This window comes from Aethalodelphis obliquidens, unplaced genomic scaffold (assembly GCF_003676395.1).
Source record: "Aethalodelphis obliquidens isolate GAN/ISIS:26980383/991018 unplaced genomic scaffold, ASM367639v1 scaffold23, whole genome shotgun sequence".
In the NCBI taxonomy this organism is placed as follows: domain Eukaryota; kingdom Metazoa; phylum Chordata; class Mammalia; order Artiodactyla; family Delphinidae; genus Aethalodelphis; species Aethalodelphis obliquidens.
In genome coordinates, this window is record NW_020837967.1 from 21,809,914 (window position 1) to 21,828,789 (window position 18,876).

An 18,876-nucleotide genomic window follows, 5' to 3' on the forward strand; every position below is an offset into this window, starting at 1 on the left:
CTGTCGATGGACACTTAGGTTGCTTCCATGTCCTGGCTAATGTAAAAAGAGCTGCAATGAACATTGTGGTACATGACTCTTTTTGAATTATGGTTTTCTAAGGGTATATGCCCAGTAGTGGGATTGCTGGGTCATATGGTAGTTCTATTTTGAGTTTTCTAAGGAACCTCCATACTGTTCTCCATAGTGGCTGTTATCAGTTTCCATTCCCACCAACAGTGCAAGAGGGTTCCCTTTTCTCCACACCCTCTCCAGCATTTATTCTTTGTAGATTTTTTGATGATGGCCATTCCGACCGGTGTGAGGTGACACCTCACTGTACTTTTGATTTACATTTCTCTAATGATTAGTGATGTTGAGCATGCTTTCATGTGTTTGTTGGCCACCTGTATATCTTCTTTGGAGAAATGTCTATTTAGGTCTTCTGCCCATTTTTGGATTGGGTTGTTTGTTTTTTTGTTATTGAGCTGCATGAGCTGCTTATAAATTTTGGAGATTAATCCTTTGTCAGTTGTTTCATTTGCAAATATTTTCTCCCATTCTGAGGGTTGTCTTTTCATCTCGTTTAGGGTTTCCTTTGCTGTGCAAAAGCTTTGAAGTTTCATTAGGTGTTTATTTTTGGTTTTATTTCCATTTCTCTAGGAGGTGGGTCAAAAAGGATCTTGCTGTGATTGATGTCATAGGTGTTCTGCCTATGTTTTCCTCTAAGAGTTTGATAGTGTCTGGCCTTACATTTAGGTCTTTAAAAAAGTTCCATCTTTCTTACAATTCCTTTTTGCAGCTGGTAGAATTGAGGCGCAGAAGACATAAGTCACTGTTCACAGTCACACACTGGGTGGTGTGGAGCCAGCATGTGAACCCCATCCGTCTGGCCTCTGATCAATTATCATTAAAACAACCAAAAAGATAAAATCAAGTTTTCTTCACTGACAATAGAATACTGGGAGATCAGGATTCCAGGAAGCTAGTGACATGTCCGTCGTCATCTGGAAAGAAAATCCGGGGAAACAGAGTGGAAGTCACCTCTCTCTTCTTCAGACGTGCAAGCAAGCATCCTCAGTGGCCTTTCAGAAAGTCTTATTTGGGGCCCTTGTGGATTTTGGAGTGGCTGGCACCTGTCATGCATTCCACCCCACTGTACACGCACGGGATTCCCAGCGTGCTAACTGAGCCGGCTGGAACAAAGCGGGCACAGTGCCCAGGACCAATCACTAAACCTAACACCCAAATCCCCGATTCCTAACTCGGCTCTAGTCTTGGATCCAGATATACGTCCACTCCTTGTCCCTTCCTGGTCTAACCACAGTCTCATTAGACTAGCATGGCGTCTTTGCTCACCTCGCCCCTGGCCTTATTGGCTTTCAACCTGGTCTTTCCCCTTTACTTCATTTTTAATTCATTCTCGCAACACGTGTCTACTGCTTGGATTGCCTTGAAGTGTATCGGGGTCAAGACATGTGGTGGATAAGATCTCAGGGCAGAGAAGACATCATTCACGTCAGGCTGCCAAGTCCGTCTGGAGCATGAGAGTCCGTGAAATGCATTCACGTGTGGCAAACGGGAGGAGGGCAGCATAGCTGCTAATGGAGCCCCCGTGTTGGAACGGTAATTGCAGGCGGAGGAAATACTAAGTGACAGGGAGCGCACCCCACCAGGAAATTATCCAAGCTGTTAAAGTCATAAATTTAGGTAAGGAAGGAAAGGGAAGTACTGCTCATTAGAGCAGCTTTTCTTGGGGGTGGAGGGCGGAGGGTGGAGGACGAATCGGTTTCCTCCGTCAGTGATATTTTCCAGCAACGGGCCTCTGAAATGAAATCCCCAGTTCACGGCACACATCTCGTGTCGGGACTCTTGTCACTCCTGTTTCTTTGTTCTACAGGGTGGCACTCCAGTTCCAAATTTTACAGGAGACAAGAAACTCTCATAATTTGCAGTTGTTGCAAGCAGGGACCCAAAGATTACTGGAAACGTTGGTATGAAAAGAAATCCAAGAAGTTCATTTTATTTTCATGAATAAACATACATTTAAGGAGATTCTGAGCTGAAACAGAAACAAAGCTTGTGTCCACAGATTACGGACAGCGGCTCCAATTCAATGATTCTTTGCTCTGGGGATGGAAAGTATCAGCGTGGCTTTTGGTAACTAACTTGGCACCGGAAGGCCAAATGGCTAAGGGGTTACCAAAAGCAAGCCACAAAATAAAACATTTAAAAGAGATTACCGGAGATCTTCCTCAAGTATCAAATGGAAGGTAAGCTTTCTGTGGTGAGAAGTAAAGGAAAAAGGGAAGATATGCGAGGGAGAGAGAAAGAGAGGGAAAGAGACTGGTTTCTGTCATGGATCTATTTGTAAAACAGTACATATTTAAAGAAGAACTGTTTACGAATTGTTTCTTTGAAGTACTGACTTCTATTATTCCTGGGTCTATTTGCTCAGGTTTGGAAATGATCAATGTTTTAAAAGGAAACACATCATAGGTAGTGTCTTAAAAAAATAAAACGAAATACGGATACTGTGTTTTACGTTTGCTCTGTCCCACCCTGTGCCTTGCTGACAGATAGTGTGAACAACGGGCACTGCAGCTTTGGCGTGGGGGGAATCTGGTTTTCTTCAGTTCAGATCCAACACTTTGCTTTCCTTCTCCTAGAGCAGCACGAAGAGCTTCAGAAAGAAGACCGTGACTCACGATGTGCCTGTTTTTTTGTAGCAGGGCCTGTTGCCCTAGTGGATACTTTCTCCAGATGAGAGGCTGGACCAGGACTGTGGTCTGCTTCCTTTTATCTGTTTCTCACTGATTCTCACCAGGCAGACATTCCATTGTGCTGAGCAAAGAGGATGTGGAAATCAGAGGCCCGGGGTCTCTGGGGGCCAGTCGTGCCGCTGATCTGATTTCTCTCTTCCCCTCTCACACTGGGCTACAACCCGCATTTCTAGATCAATAAGAGCTCGCAGAGCTATGTGAATTTAAGGCTCAGGAAAGAGCCTGTAATTAAGCAATTAGGCTGTCAGTTGGAGGTCACTTTAATACTAGGCCTTCGTGAAATGAAACCTAATGGAGCCGTTTTCATGCTGACCATACAAGTTCTGTGCAGCCCGTGGGTCCCGCTGCTGCCGTAGCAAGAAGCAGTCACAGTGTGTCCTTCAGGAGAGCCAGAGGTTAACGTCGCCAGCCACTCACAGGGACTGAGCAAAAAGTGCACACGTATTACCAAATTAGTTGAAACCAGAATGTAAATTGAGCTTTCTGATGAGTTCCAGATGATGCCATCACCACTTCAACAGCAGTCAGAAAAATCTAGTTTCTCTCTTTTTTTATTACAGCAGCATGAAATTCTAGAAAACATGCTTCTGCGATGTTATCTAAGTTCTCATGTGGCTCAAAATACTGAGATCGAATATCAATAATCATGCCAGGGAGTAAAGTCCACTCAACCCACTCCCCAATGAGCCGTCTGCAGTTCTCCACTGAAGGCTGGGATGGCTTTCTCTGGCATATGCACACATATCTTCCTAACACTATTCCCTGCCTCCTGTCCTACTCCTTACAAATAATTCTGAGAGATGGCTGGGTCTCTAATGGGACTCTGCAATCTAAACTGATAGAGGAGGTTTAAAACCCTGATGGCTGGTCCTATCCAAGCACAATTTACCTTGGTATTGAATAATACACTTGAGCTCTATTAAAAATCCCATGAACACAAACATTACCTGGCAGCAGCATTGGCAGCTGAATGTTTTTCTCTTTGCTACTGACTCTGTCTAAGTAGCAGGACCAAGAAATTAACTTGAATGTCTCCAAAATGAATGACTGGCTTTGTATGAACTTAAACTGCAGAGATCTTATGTAAGATACTAGATTTTCGGGGGCATTTAGCATCCAGTGTCCATCCAGCTATAAAGATAGATGGCTGGTGCCTCAACGCCTGCCTTCATGAACCCCTGGACAGCGAACTCTAAATTGGAGCCAAGCTCCCAGCCTCGCCAGTGCATTGCCTGCCTGTTTCTAAACCTCTGCAGACCTCCATCCCCATGACTGGGTCCACTTGGCAACCGTACACAGCAGATCTCCACCCCAACTTATGCGAACAGTCCTTTTTCACATTTCTTTATCTTTTAGTAAAGGTGAGTTACAAATTGTACAAACAAAAACGACTTAGCTTGTATATGACTTATGCAACTTTCAATATAAAGACATTTGCAAATCAGAAAAGGAAACTTATGGTTGGCCATGGGTTCAAATTTCTCATTCTGAAAATATGAAATTTATAAAACCAATCTGGCCCTTCCTCAGGTCTCTGCCCTGATAACATGGCTTCATCATTTACTCCATTGATCTCTTACACTCAGCTGCTCTTCTGTCACCAGCACCCTGCTCTCCTGGCATGCTTAAGCTTCTTCACCACTAAAACAAATAATAATAACAACTTCCCTTCGATCCTGACTTATCACAGGTTATGGCCCTTTATCCCTCTATACCATTCACTTTCATAATTCTGGGGAAAAGCTGAGAAGCTCCTGTATGTCCTAACCCATCGTGATCTGGAGTCTTCCAGTACTACCCACACCAGTCCTGCTTCTTACAAGGTCATCAAAGACTGAATCTGGTGGCTTCATTTCAGCTTCATCTGCTGGATTTGACACCTTTGCCCACCCACTCTTAAAACTGACTTCTCTGTTGGTTTCTATGCTACCATTCTCTTCTGCTTCTCCACCCATCTCCTTGAGTACCCTGCAGTCTCCTTGTCCTTTGTTTCTCCATCTTCCCCCTAAATGGTGATTTAGGGCCAAGAGTTTACTTGGCCCTTTTCTCTTCACAAAATACTCACATATAGGATTCCATCTACTTCTGTGGTTTTAACAACCATCCAAGTATACAGAAATTATCCTCAAGTGGATTTGTCCAGCTCAGACCCCATCCTGAGCACTGAACCCGTTTGTTGAACTCTATAAGGGACACAGTGTAGACCTTCAAACTCAAGTTTCCAAATCAATCTGAGTAGTCTGTCCCTTTAGTACTCTCTTAGTCAGTGGCATTATTATTATTTACCCATTCTTCAAGCAAATCATCTTAACCCCTGCATCTCTATCACCCCTCCCCCCGACCCTCCACGGTGTAATTAGCCCCTAGGTTTCGGTGGCTACACCAACATGAGCTTGCCGGTACATCCTTTCTCTCCACTCCCAAGGCCACTGCCCAGGGTTTTTCCATAGCTCTCCAGTCAGCCTTTATACCATCCTTCTCTTTCTCTGCCGAACCTAGCCTCACACGGCTGCCTGTTATTATCATAAAACACAGTTTTGAGTACATTACAGAAAACGTTCATCAACTCCCCACACTGGCTATAGGATAATTTCAAATTCTTCACAGAGCACAAGAGTTTGTCCAGTTCAGATGTTTTCTATAGACCCTGGGTCTCCACACGCTCCCCAGCACAGAGCTACAGCCCAAATGTCTGTGCACGCTCGCGCTTCTGTACACAATCTACCCTGTTCTCTCCCCAGAGCTTCCTCCCCTGGCTTCTGTGCCACATGTCTACTAGTGAAATTCTGCCACGTAAATGTCATCTTTGGTGTGAAACCTCCTCTGGCTTCCAGGCCCAAATGAATCACTCCTGTTTCCTCGTGATCATTATTGCAGTTTATTGAGAACCTGGGTCCACGAAATGCTTGGTGCTGTGCTAGCAGAAAGGTTCACAAACAGGGTCTTCTTTTACTGAAGACCCGGAGGCCCAGCACCCTAAGCTGGTTGTTCGTCCTCGTATTCCACAGCACCTCCTCCACCACTGCCCCTGGAACAGGCCTCTCTGGGGACGCTCACCGTCAGTGTCATTGTGACTAGGGGCTGGCACGAATGGGGAGCTTTCTATGTGACAAGCACGTCACTGACATGACCTCCAGTAACCCAACAACAAATCTGACACAGATACTCTTACTGTCCCCATTTCACAATTAAGGAAACCAAAGCTGAAAGATTCGCTTTCTCCCAGGCGACTCAACCAGAAAATGGCAGAAGTCAGGCTCAGCCCCAGGGCCACCCGACCACAGAGGTGGATTTCTTAACCACGGCACTGTGGCGACCCACGCTGCTGGTGCAGTTCGCTTTTTGAATCCATGTGTTGCTCAAGGGCCTGGCAGCATCTGCTTCTGATACTCGCATCTCCCCGCAGGCGGGGTTACCCCGACTGCTTCACACAGGATCCCCTGATCCTGGCAACTTGTTTGGACCATTACATTTTGTATTTTACCATATCTGCCAGACTGGGCTCCTCCCGGCACCTGTATGTGGGTTTATTTTCTTATCTCCATGCCTAATGACCAGATTATATTTGAGGTTTTACTTCCTCCTGTCTGTTTCCTCTGGCTACAGTTTGTGAAGTCAAGCCCAGCTGTGTGCTGAGATATGGCACTGGTTACTAGAAAACCCAGTCTGTGTATTTATATCTCATGCAGGTGGAAAATCCTACTCATGACCACAGGAGGGAAATAATGCAGCCATGCTGGGTGTGGCTTTGACCTAGGCTTTGTCTGGTTCACACACCTTTGCATGTTGAATCTTATGGATTAGGGACTTTACCAAAGAGAAGAAACTATACCTGGAACCATACAGACTGGGAGAAAGTGATGGAGAATTGCCCACCAGAGGCAAAACTGTAAGGCAGACAAGCTGTCTCTGGCCCATTCGACCTCCTCTTGAAGTTACCTCTACTGCTTCAATGCTTTATTTCACCTTCATGTTTAAAGGTTATTTTAGGAGAGTACAGAGTTCCTGACTGATAGTTATTTTCTTCCTGCAAATTTAAGATACCAACTCTTGTCTTTTCTCCTTCCAGTTTTCACTGTTGAAAAGTCAGCATTCAGCCTGCCACTTCCTAAAAGATAATTTGTTCACCTGCTCACCTACTCTCCTGGATGACTGTAACATTTTTTTCTTTATCTTTTAGATAAAGATTAAAATCTTTAAGTTTTTTCAGATAAGTATGTCTTTCTATTTACCTTGCTTGTCTGTATACAGGGTCCCTTGGGATTCTTGTGTTTGTAAATTGATGTCTCTCATCAGTTTGGGAAAAGTCTTAGTCATCAGCTCTTCGAATATTGTTCCTGCTCCATTTATACATGTATGTAAATGTATGTTACATCTTTTATATGTGTCCTATATTTGTCTTAATCTCCCTTCTGTATTTTTCATCCTTTTGCTTTGTTTTGTTTTGTTTTTTTCTGGATAGATTCTTCTGATATCTTCCAATTCATTTGTTCTCTCATCTCTGTCTAATTTGCCTAATATACAAAAAACAAACAAGCAAAACACCCCAAACCCTTCCACTGAGATATTAATTTTAGCTTCTGTGTTTATCCACTTTAAATTTTTCAGCTTTAAAAAAATATATATTTGCAATGTCACTTTTTATGATTTGCAGTCCTTGCTGAAAGTTTTAATTTTGACTTTTATCTCCATAAGCTTAGTAACCATAGTTGTTTACTAACCTGTGCCTATCAGTGTTTATTTCCATTGTCTGTTATTCATGCTATGACTCATTTATGTTGCACTTCTCCTCCTATATATAAATATCTTTCATAGTGTGCTTGCTGTTGCATATGAAAATTATTGGTAGAAGTGAGGTCTGGGATGATTTCATCTCCCTCTGAAGAAGAGTTTAAATTGCTTTGGCCAGATGTCCAAGGCCTAGATGCATTAGCAAGGCAAGGTTCCTCTCATTATTCCATGGCTGGAGATTTAGGGAGGCCACTCAGATGAATCGACGCTTGGATGCGGTCTTCCTGAAAGCTGCTACTTTCACTTTACCTAGGATTCAGGAGAGTTTACCAGGACCCACACCCTACTCAGGTCCTGGACTCAAACTTTGCTCCTCTTTGCCCTGAAAGGCTCTGAGAAGCGCCACTAACTCCTTCTGGATCGGCAAATGCCCCACGGGCAAAAGCAATTCCAAGTACCAAGCTCACATCTCTCTTGGATATTAACTCAGAAATTTCACACTACCTTGTGAGTTCCTTGTTGCATTTAGGAAAGTGTTGTAAAATATCATCCGAAGTTTTAAAATCATCTCTGTCAGCCGAGTTACCGTCATGGAAAGTGGATGCCCCACAACTTAGGTTTGGTGTAGGACATATTGCTCTGCCAATTTAGACTCCGAAGATTCATGTTAAAAGGTTAATACAGAACCATAAATCAACTGAACTTTTAAGTAGATTAATGATTTAATCTTGTAAAACAATACTTGAAATCATACTGTTAGCCTGGACTACTTTGAAAATTATGAAACAACTTTTGAATTTTCCTGGGTTAAGTTTGAAAGCTAGCCAGTTGGAATTTGTATAAGAAACGGTCAGGAAACTAAAAGAGAAAGATCCATTAGCCAAGAGGATCTGGTTTATATTTGAATGAAATATCTCTAAATACAAATGAAAGATGGAAAACCTTGTGCTAAAAAAAAAATCAGGTAACCAAAAAAGTTAAAGACAAAAAGAAAATTTTGCAATACAACCTCATTCACTCTTACATTAAACATATAGCATTAGTTTCAGGTGAAAATGTATTAAAGTGGTTGGTAGTGATGGAAACTTTTTGTCATTGAACCAACTAACAGTCGTATCCCTTTTCCTCCACCCCTTGTCTCCCCATCTAGTCTGTTCTATCAGACACTGATTTGTTCAAGTAGCAGATCAAGATATCCTGATCTCAAGAAAATCAGAACCCTGTGAGAACCCCCAGCGAGTTAACAATAATTGATTTAAAGTGGTTATGATAAACCCATGATCATAATCCACTAAACTTTCCTAATCTCTTTTGCAACCACTTCTGGCCAATGATCTGTAAGGGGGCTTCTGTAAAAATTTTGCATTCTTGATTTTAAAAAAATACAAAATAGAAACAACTAACACTATTCCTTCCCGTCTTCTTCAGATCTGAACTTAGGATGTTCCGAACTGCTGCAGCCATTTTTGGACCATGAGGTAACAACCACAAAATGAAAAGCCAATTCACTAAGAATGGTAGAGCAGAGACTGAGTTGCTAAACAAACCTCCTGGTTTATATTTAGGTAAAAAATAAATGTCCTTATATTTTAAGTTGCTGATAGTTGAGTTTCCCATGATTTGACACAGAAAACATTCATGACTAATACATCCACTAAACATGCTCTTATGGCAGTGTTTTGACCCAGGTTTGACTGGAGACAATGCTTGAGATTTGTGTCACTTACCATAATACAAGAGTCCTGAGGTTCAAGGTCAAAGTCAGTGAAGTTCAAGAGAACACGGTGATGTTTTTCCACCTGAATGACCCATGTACACTCAGTGTTGCTCCTATAAGGACTGGGGTAATTTGGAGAATGAATCTCTCCACTGGGAGCTTGGAAAATGCCACCACAACCTGTAGATGGGAGACCCAATTCAATAATGAGAGGAATCCCTGATGCACAAAACTTGACACCGTTACCCGGGAGCACAGAACGATATGCTACTTTGTTTGACCACCATTTTTATGTAGTCTGTGCTAAACATCCTGAAGAACTGAATTTTCGCCATTAATTCAGGCATCCCAACAAAATGAAGAAGTATGCCTAGGAAAAGGCTTTAAATACTTCAAGTACTGATGTCAAAGGTTATTTTAAAAATACTGAAAAATAACGCAAATAAAATCATATTTTCACAAAGCCATGAAATGCCTCTTCACTGTTCTCTAAAAATATAACATACTGTAAGAATAACACATCTCCTTCTAAGAATTTTGATAATTCAGTAGTGTACGCTTCTATAAATTATTTAACATCTGTCTTTTAAAATTGAATATTCTGGACATTGTACAGTCATTCAGTTTTTTTAATTCCTATGATGTAATCAAATATCTATCAATGTCTAACTCTATGACTCATCATTTCTTGGGTTCATGATAATATAAACTAATAATGGGAAAATTCAGTATTATTTTCTGATAATTGAGAATCATTTTTAGGTAATCTAAATACCATGTAAATATAATTTTCATTAAATTCATGCAACATTAACTTTAGGAAAGCTCTAGTATACTTACTATATCACCTTTGGCCTACAGAAGTGGGGCCGTAAGGCAGCCTGGAGTCATGTCTTCACTTTGGCATTTTTTAGCTGTGTGACTTTGGACAGGCCACTAACTACTCTAAGCTTCCATTTCTTCATCAGTAAGATAAGGACAAGAAATAACCTTCCCTCAGAGGGTGGTTGTGAGGATTAAATGAGAGAGTCTTTGTAGAATAGTTAGAAAAATGCCTGACACACAGTAAGCGTTCAATAAACATTGCTATTATTAGTAGCTGTATAGATTAACATCTGCTGAAAGATTTTGTGCATTAATACTTTATTTTTAAAACTCTGCAACAGGTAATTTATTTAGACAACCTAAGATCTTGGGCAGAAAGTCAGTATATAACGAAAGGTAATAATTCCTTGAAATTCACAAATTTAACATTTGCAGTTTTGGTATTTGCCAAGCATCCACATGTGTGGCATAAAGTAATTTAGCGCTTTGTTGATGCCCAAATTGAGGCTGGTGAACAGGCAGAAGTCCCTCGGACAGAAAGCGAGTCTGACCAACCACCCTGCTCCTGCTTTCAGCATGGATGTGCACACTTGCATGGGCTGGTTTTCACATACGAGGTGACTCTTTGCAAGTTAAACTCTCCTTCTCAGGGAAGCATATGTGCCATTAGAGAAGTCACAGAGCTGAGACGGAGGATGTAGCCGTCACATGGCTCTAAACACTTCATGAAGTTTAACGAGGGCCCAGCTTAAGGATTTTGAGACAGCTCCTAGGTTCACCCACCTCCAGGGACCGCTCTCCATGAGATGTTGAAGCCTCTCCCATTTATGGACCAGTCAGTCTTGAATCGGATTGCCAGCTCACTTCCAGTGCTGGAGACCTGCATGGGATTCTCAGACGATCTTTGCACACACAGCTGGGCTATCCTGGGAGAGTGGAAATCAGGGCCTCCATAGATCTATGATGGGACGGAGAAAAAAAGAACTTGAGAGAGAGATTTAAGCAATTACAAGCCTTCCGCTGATTCCCCTTTAGCACCAGCGTTTGGATCCTATCATCAGCAGAGATTGAAATCTCAGCCTCCCCATGTCGGGGCACACTGTAAACTTGAGCTGGATTTTCCAAGGCACTCCCTCTGCCCTCGTAACACACAAGTTCAACCGCCCACAAAATGCCTGCTTGTCCCCTCAGCTGGAGCTGCAGAGCTGAACTGAGTAGATTACCCCAGACTCTCCCCTATCTCCCCTTCCCCTCTTCCAAGTCCACATAGGATCCCCTGCTTTCTTTGGCAGAGGCCTGTGGCAGATAATCCAGTATCAGGGCTGATTTTCTAACTCTTCTGGGCGCATAGGAATAGCCTTAGCATAAAGCTATTTTGTTGGTTCACTGAAGGCTACTGATCACTGCTACATTTTTAGGATTTTCCACTTTGCAACCCGAATGCTTTACAAGGTTAGGCATTTAATATGATATTTTTGCCCCTTCAGAGGGAGTGAAAATGTAACCTCTATCAGTGTGCTCTGTGGCATCCTCAGGGAGGGAGTCCTACAGGCCCCTCTGTACCTTCTCCTGGCACAGACGCTCACAGGAGCAAGATGGAGAGCGTTCACCTTCTGCTCAGGAATCGCCCTGGACTCTGCCCCGTTAGGTCCATCTCACTTGTCCCGAGATCTCCTAGGCTGCTGCAATTTGCAACCATCTGGCTGGATGCAATACCCCGGCGACACATTCCTTGTGGCAACTGTCCCCTGGATCTCATGTCCAGCATCTTGCAGGAGGTCTGGCCCAGCCCACGGGGGCCTCCAGGATGCCTCACACACAGGTTTCTCAAGGGCCCCTTGGATAACTCGTGTGCGGGGGTGTGGGGGGAAGATAAGAATCCCACAGAAGGTGTAGACCCCCGACCGTCAATCTCGCCACACTTGCGTCAGTGCAAGAACGACCAGTTTGGTGACAGTTCTCAGGCACACTGGCATCTGTGCCCTTCCCCCCTCCCGGCTGGAACCGGACCCGGGAAAGGTGGCCCAGTGGGTGCGAGTGGTGCCCTCCCCACCCTGACCTGCGCCCTCTCCCACCCGAGCATCTCCCCAGCCTGAGGCCCCGAGCCCCTGCCCCCCCGCCACCCCAGGGCGGCTGCCGACTGATGACTGATGTGGACCTCACTCAAGTGTCCTCCGGGGAGGGAGAGCAGAACAAGCAGCCTACTTTCGGTGAGGAGTGTGTGATTTGAATCCATAATGATTTCTTTGTCTGATTAATTCCCCCAGCCATGCGGGAAAGGCCGAAATGAATGAAACCACTGTTCCGGGAGGGCCGAGCGCAAGGGCTGTAATTGCAAAGGAATGAAGCGAGCCAACCGCTTCGAGCTGATTTTCACCTGGAAGAGCTCTGTTTGTGTGAGGCCCCCAAGTCCCATCAGAGGCAGGACTGGAGGAAGAGCCCTGTGTGGCCCTTCCCATGTACACATATGCAAATGGCACAAACCAGGCTGCTTCTGGTTTAGCACCCTTGAGATTCCCCTGCCCCCTGGCCTGGGGTGGAGCTCAGAGCCTGAAACCCACAGCCTGGGCCCCCAGTCGCCCACCCCGCGAGCAGCACATATTTGGACAGAACGCTGAGCGCAAGCGTTTAGTTCTAACAAAGAAAACTTGCACGTCAGCAAGATATTCTGGTCTCCCTGCTCAGGGTCCCCTTGAGATCGCAAACAAAGCGGGTATGAGTCGGCGGGCCTAGCGCCTCCAGAAGAGTAAACACTGCCGCTTTTGACGTTCTTTGCTTTCCCTCCACAAAGACAGCGGGGGAGAGACCAGGGGAGGCTGACTGCCCGCACCAGGCAACCGTCTGGGTCTCCTGCGTCGAGGACTGGCTTCCCTTTTCTGCTCTGTGCTGTTCAGGCTCCTTTCTCAAGGACTGAAGTGAAATCAGCCAGCGTTTCTCTCACTCAAACAATAGAATGGTACTTTCCGCTTCCACAAATTAAAACCAATAGTTAGCACATGACTCTTCAAAAGAGGAAAAAGATGGAAAGAATTTCAGGGTGAGGGTGTGCTTCGTTGGATTACAGCATATGACTCAACTTTGTGGGGAAAAGAATTGGTCTGATGATCAGAGATTAAAAAATGTGTTTTTAGCCAATGCTCAGGATATAGAACATTTCAAAGCCTATGGTTTTAATCTGTTTTGAACAGTTCTTTCTGCTCTGTTAGCTCCATTTACTGTTACAATCAAGTCAGCATTCCAGGGTTATGAGTAACCAAACGGCTGTTGCCTGATGCAGCTGGCCACCCTCCGGACACCTGCTTTTTGAGAGAAAAATAGATGGGCTCTTGGTTAGATCAGGTGAAACTCAGGTAAACCGGATACCTGGAGACAGTGAGGCCCTACTGGGCTCAGAGCAGGACGGGCTGATGAACAAACAGGACGGGGACAGATGGGTGGAGAAAGTCAGCAATGTTTCCAGGCCACACACCCACCTGGGGTAAAATATTGTGAAACCTGTTGTTAACATGTTATCGGCGTCCATGTGATAGGGATGGAAAAAAATCATTTTATTGTCATTAACCCAGATTGATGACAGCACCTTCTTGAGTATTTGCAGAGACGTCCAACAACGTTTGGAGGGAAAAAGTCAGGGGGTTAACTCACTTCAGCCTTAAGAAAAAAACTTGCCCAAATATTTAAGGGCTTCAATATATTCCCTCAAACCCTGGTTGGATGGGACACGGGAGCCCACCTTGTCCTGACACAGATAAGCCCCAAGCAGACCGCAGCCTCTTCTCACGGTCCTTTCTGTGCAGGACCCTGTCTGAACGCTGCTGCCCAGAGGCCTTGTGCTGCCCCTCTGTCCCCAAGCTGCTCACAGGGAACAGGCCTGCTCTTTGCTCTCTCACGTAATGGGTGGGACAAAACCAAAGCACAATGAACCCTATTTACATGTTGCCAAGTAGGCAACGATCACACGAGCTTTGCAATATGAAAATGAAGGGTGACGAACGTGTCACGTTACCGTGGAACACTCTGCTGCCAGCCCTCTGTACGGGTTAAGGGTTTTCATGCGACGGAGGAATCTCGCCCGCGGGAGGGAGCATCTCGACATTCCCCACGTGAGCGATATTACTGCTTCACAGTCTGAGCTGCGCGTGAGTTTCGTGAATTTCGGGAGCCACCTTATTCTCTCCTTGGAAGAAACTGGTCCACTTCTGAGCTGGAGTCACGCCTGGGCAGCCGGACTTACGTGAAGACAGGGTTTGGGTTGAACCCAAGGACTCACCGGCTCTGTCTCCAGTCCCACTTACTGCAGCATCGTCCTTCTTTGCAGACTCGAGCTGCTAAATGTGACTCCTAGTGACGCTGCGTCTACTCAGTGAGGGCATGATTTGAGAACCCCATTTCTTTTCAAGGAGACGACTTGGTTTGTAATTAAATAAGCCTTTTAAGTTTTAAAGTTTCCTATACAGGCCTGTCAATAAGGCGCTCCTTTCAGTATCTTGCACGCTGCCCACATCTGTCCTTCTACACTGGCTGACGTGGCGTGTGCGGCGGGGATGGATTCAGTTCTCGGCTTTTCCACTCACTATCCTTATGGTTGTAGAAAAACCCAGCAATCTTTTTGAGCCTCCGTTCTGACAACAGTGAAATGGGGAGCAGTAAAATCCCCCTCTTACCTCACAGGATCCGTTAACATTCAAATGGGAAAATGGATGTTGAAATCCCTTTGCCAATCACCATAAATGTACATTATCACTGCACAACAATTGGAGATGTGACACTTTCATTTATCCCACAAATATATATCAAGTGTTTACTATTTGCCAAGTGCTCTATGGCTCTGGGGGTATAGCAGTGAAACAAAACAAAACAGAACAAAAACACACAAATACCCAGCCTTCGTGGACTTTAAGTTCTACTAGATACAGAACCTTGTCATGAGGCAGTCCCTGTTGCTGAGGCAATAGGAATTTCATGTGTACTTGGAAATCATCTAATGACTAGATTCCTGCAACAAACAGCTGATTATAACCGATTCTCAAGGGCCATCTTAATTACCCAAGATAAAGCCATTGCAGCAGCGTTGGAGAAGTTGCAGCCCCTTCTTCAGCTCCCTGCCCTGTCCTACCCCGAGTACCCACGTCTTCTTTACACTCTGCCGCCCACTGCCTTTCCCAAGGGAGCTCTCTCAGGCTGGAAGTGTGGGGCACCGATGATACCAGTTTCCATCAGTGGGGACGGGAGTTGGGGGACCAATGCCTTGTGTCCTTAGAGGGATGGCTCTGAGCAGCAGACCTCATAGGACCTCGGGGGTTGCAGCAGGATTAAGCCCACGTCGCCCACAGGGGCTCCCTTCCTTGGTTCTCTCTCCTCAGCCTCCCCCCATGGTTCCCTCCCTTCCGCTGCCTGGTACCACCTTCTAATTAAACCCAGGCATTCGGGCACTGCTTTTAGGGAAAGCCAAACTGAGATATTAACCCCATTTGTCCGCAAGCATCATTCACCAAGGGCTGATACTCATCGAAACGTCTAAGAATAGAACACTGCTGGCCCCTGGAAAGAATTCAGGGTTTTCTGCAGAGTGATTTCCAGTTCTAGCCCCCAAATCCTATAACGTGAGGAAAACCATCTAATTTCCTACCTCCAGGACATCGAAGGTGCAGCTTGCGTGATACTCCACATCAAAGTCATGGATGGTGAGCTGAACGCTGCTCCCAGGGGCGGTGTGAATGTACCAGATACACTCCTTGTTGGCAGGGTACCTGTTAGGGTAGCCGGGGCTACTGAAGGAGCCCGTGTCCCCAGACAACTCTCCACCACAACCTGTGAAAAGAGCAAGGCTCAGTCAGTTCCAAGAGGGCATTGGCCACTGGGAAAAAGTCAAAAAGCCAGCTACGCAAAACATAACTCAAAATGCACAACGCCTGGCTTAGGAGAGAAATTATAAAGTCATAATAAAGTTATAATGATCAGTTATAAAACAATGAGAAAAAACCATGGCTACAGCTTATTAAATTCACTCTTTAAAAAAAATTGATTATATCATTTGGGGCGATAATTCTCAGCTCTTATGCTCACCACATCAAACCTTTGGTAATATTTTCAAGACGTCAACCTAATTTTTAGATCTTCTTCGTTACATATAGGTAAGAATTTCCTGGCAGGAAGTACAATAGACTGCACGCGCAGTCGACAGCAGGTCGCTTGGTTTTCAGTTTCCTAATGCGTTATTTCTAAGTCCTTTCAGACCTCAGATGTGGAATTCTATGTGCTAAAAATCCTTACCTTTGTATGAGAGACTGTAGAAAATTAAAAAATATATATATATGATATGTCTACAAAAAACCTTCACAGAGATGTTTATAGCAGCCTTATTCTTAACTGCTAGAACTTGGAAGCAACCAAGATGTCCTTCAGGAGCTGAATTAGATAAACAAACTGTGGTCCATCCAGACATGGGATATTATTCAACACTAACAACAAACGGACTATCAAGCCACAAAAAGACATGGAGGAGGGCTTCCCTGGTGGCGCAGTGGTTGAGAGTCCGCCTGCCGATGCAGGGGACACGGGTTTGTGCCCTGGTCCGGGAAGATCCCACATGCCGCGGAGCGGCTGGGCCTGTGAGCCATGGCCGGTGAGCCTGCGCGTCCGGAGCCTGTGCTCCACGCAACGGGAGAGGCCGCAACAGTGAGAGGCCGCGTACCGCAAGAAAAAAAAAAAAAAGACACCGAGGAAAAATATACGCATATTAAGACATGAAAGAGGGACTTCCCTGGTGGCGCAGTGGATAAGAATCTGCCTGCCAATGCAGGGGACGCGGGTTCCATCCCTGGTCCACGAAGATCCCACATGGTGCGGAGCAACTAAGCCCATGTGCCACAACTACTGAGCCTGCGCTCTAGAGCCTGCGAGCTACAACTACTGAGCCCGCGAGCCACAACTACTGAAGCCCGTGTGCCTAGAGCCCGTGCTCCGCAACAGGAGAAGCCACCGCAATGAGAAGCCTGTGCACCACAACGAAGAGTAGCCGCCGCTCACTGCAACTAGAGAAAGCCCACGCACAGCAACGAAGACCCAGTGCAGCCAAAAATAAATAAAATTAAATCTAAAAAAAAAACAAAAAAAGTGAAAGAAACCAGTCTGGAAAGGCTACATACTGTATCATTCTGACTGTATGACATTCTGGAAAAGGCAAAACTATGGAGACAGTAAAATGACCAGTGGTTGCCAGGGGCTGGAGGGGAAGGAGAGATGAATGGGTAGCGTGCTTTTTTTGAAGATTTTTAGGGTGATAAATCTACTCTGTATGATACCGTTACGGTGGACACATGTCATAAATTTGTCGAAACCCATAGAATGTACAACTTCAGGAGTGAACCCTAATATAAGCTGTGGACTTTGTCAATATAGAGTCATCAACTGTAACAAATGTCCCATTCTGGTGGAGGAGGCTGATAATGGTGGACTCTGTGCGTGGGTGGGGACCGGGCTACATGGGAACTCCACCTCCCACTCAGTTTTGCTGTGAACCTAAAACTCCTCTAAAAAATAAAGTGAGGGCTTCCCTGGTGGCACAGTGGTTGAGGGTCCACCTGCCGATGCGGGGGACACAGGTTCGTGCCCCAGCCCGGGAAGATCCCACATGCCGTGGAGCGGCTGGGCCCATGAGCCATGGCCGCTGAGCCTGCGCGTCCGGAGCCTGTGCTCCGCAACAGGAGAGGCCGCAACAGTGAGAGGCCCGCGTACCACAAAAAAAAAATAAATAAAACAAAATAAAAAAAAAATAAAGTGAATGATAAATAAAAACAACAACAAAAATGATATAGGTCCTGGCCCTGGGAAACGTACATCTAAAAACCAACCAAACAAACAAAAAACTGACGTATTAAACCCAAGCATGGAAAAAGACTCTAGCATGTGTTTTTTGTTTTTTTTTTTTTTTTTTTGCAGTATGCGGGCCTCTGACTGTCGTGGCCTCTCCCGTTGCGGAGCACAGGCTCCGCACGCGCAGGCTCCGGACGCGCAGGCCCAGTGGCCATGGCCCACGGGCCCAGCCGCTCCGCAGCACGTGGGATCCTCCCAGACCGGGGCACGAACCCGCGTCCCCTGCATCGGCAGGCGGATTCCCAACCACTGCGCCACCAGGGAAGCCCCTCTAGCATGTGTTTTATGAATGTATACATCATGCCTTAGAAAGTAATTAAGGCAAGTCATTATAACAAATAATCAAATGCTACAACACGTGGTACACAGTAAAACACTGCCACTGCCTACTGAGCGCATAGATGCACTTTACAGATAGTTCCTATTTTAACGCTCATAACAACCACACGGATCATTATTATCTGCATTTTCAAATGAGCAAATCAATGCAAACATAGGTCAAGTGGTTTGTCCAAGGTACCTAAGTCGTGAGGGGTGGAGCCACCCATGCGCAGAATCTCCCGCTATCAACCGATCCGTGCAATCGGGCAATGTGGGGTTCTTAACTACTACACTCCACAGACTCACATAGTTGGTAAGAATTCAGAGATTTCAGAATGGAAAGGGAGAGAAAAATTTATGGAAGAAGTAAAACTTGAGGAAGGCTCAAATTTTAAAGACAAAATTAGAAAAAAATAAAGATAAAATTAGAAAAAACGATAAATTTTTTTTCTAAAAATTCTAAATTTTTTTCTTTTGTTTTCCAAAAGCAATTTTTGGTGATTAAAAAAAATTGTTTGGGGGCTTCCCTGGTGGCGCAGTGGTTGAGAGTCCACCTGCCGATGCAGGGGACACGGGTTCGTGCCCCGGTCCGGGAGGATCCCACATGCCGCAGAGCGGCTGGGCCCGTGAGCCATGGCCACTGAG

At 45.2% G+C, this 18,876-nt stretch overlaps 1 protein-coding gene across 1 annotated transcript in view; it reads right to left on the reverse strand.

Moving 5' to 3' along the window:
- Positions 1–18,876, reverse strand: part of CUBN (cubilin) — a 281,114-nt gene that overhangs the window by 136,471 nt on the left and 125,767 nt on the right. The window contains exons 30-32 of the mRNA XM_027121967.1: positions 15,665–15,846; positions 10,819–10,993; positions 9,221–9,390 (exon numbers count right to left, since the gene is read on the reverse strand). Coding sequence (XP_026977768.1) covers positions 9,221–9,390; positions 10,819–10,993; positions 15,665–15,846 — 527 coding nt within the window. The remainder of the gene's footprint in view (positions 1–9,220; positions 9,391–10,818; positions 10,994–15,664; positions 15,847–18,876) is intronic.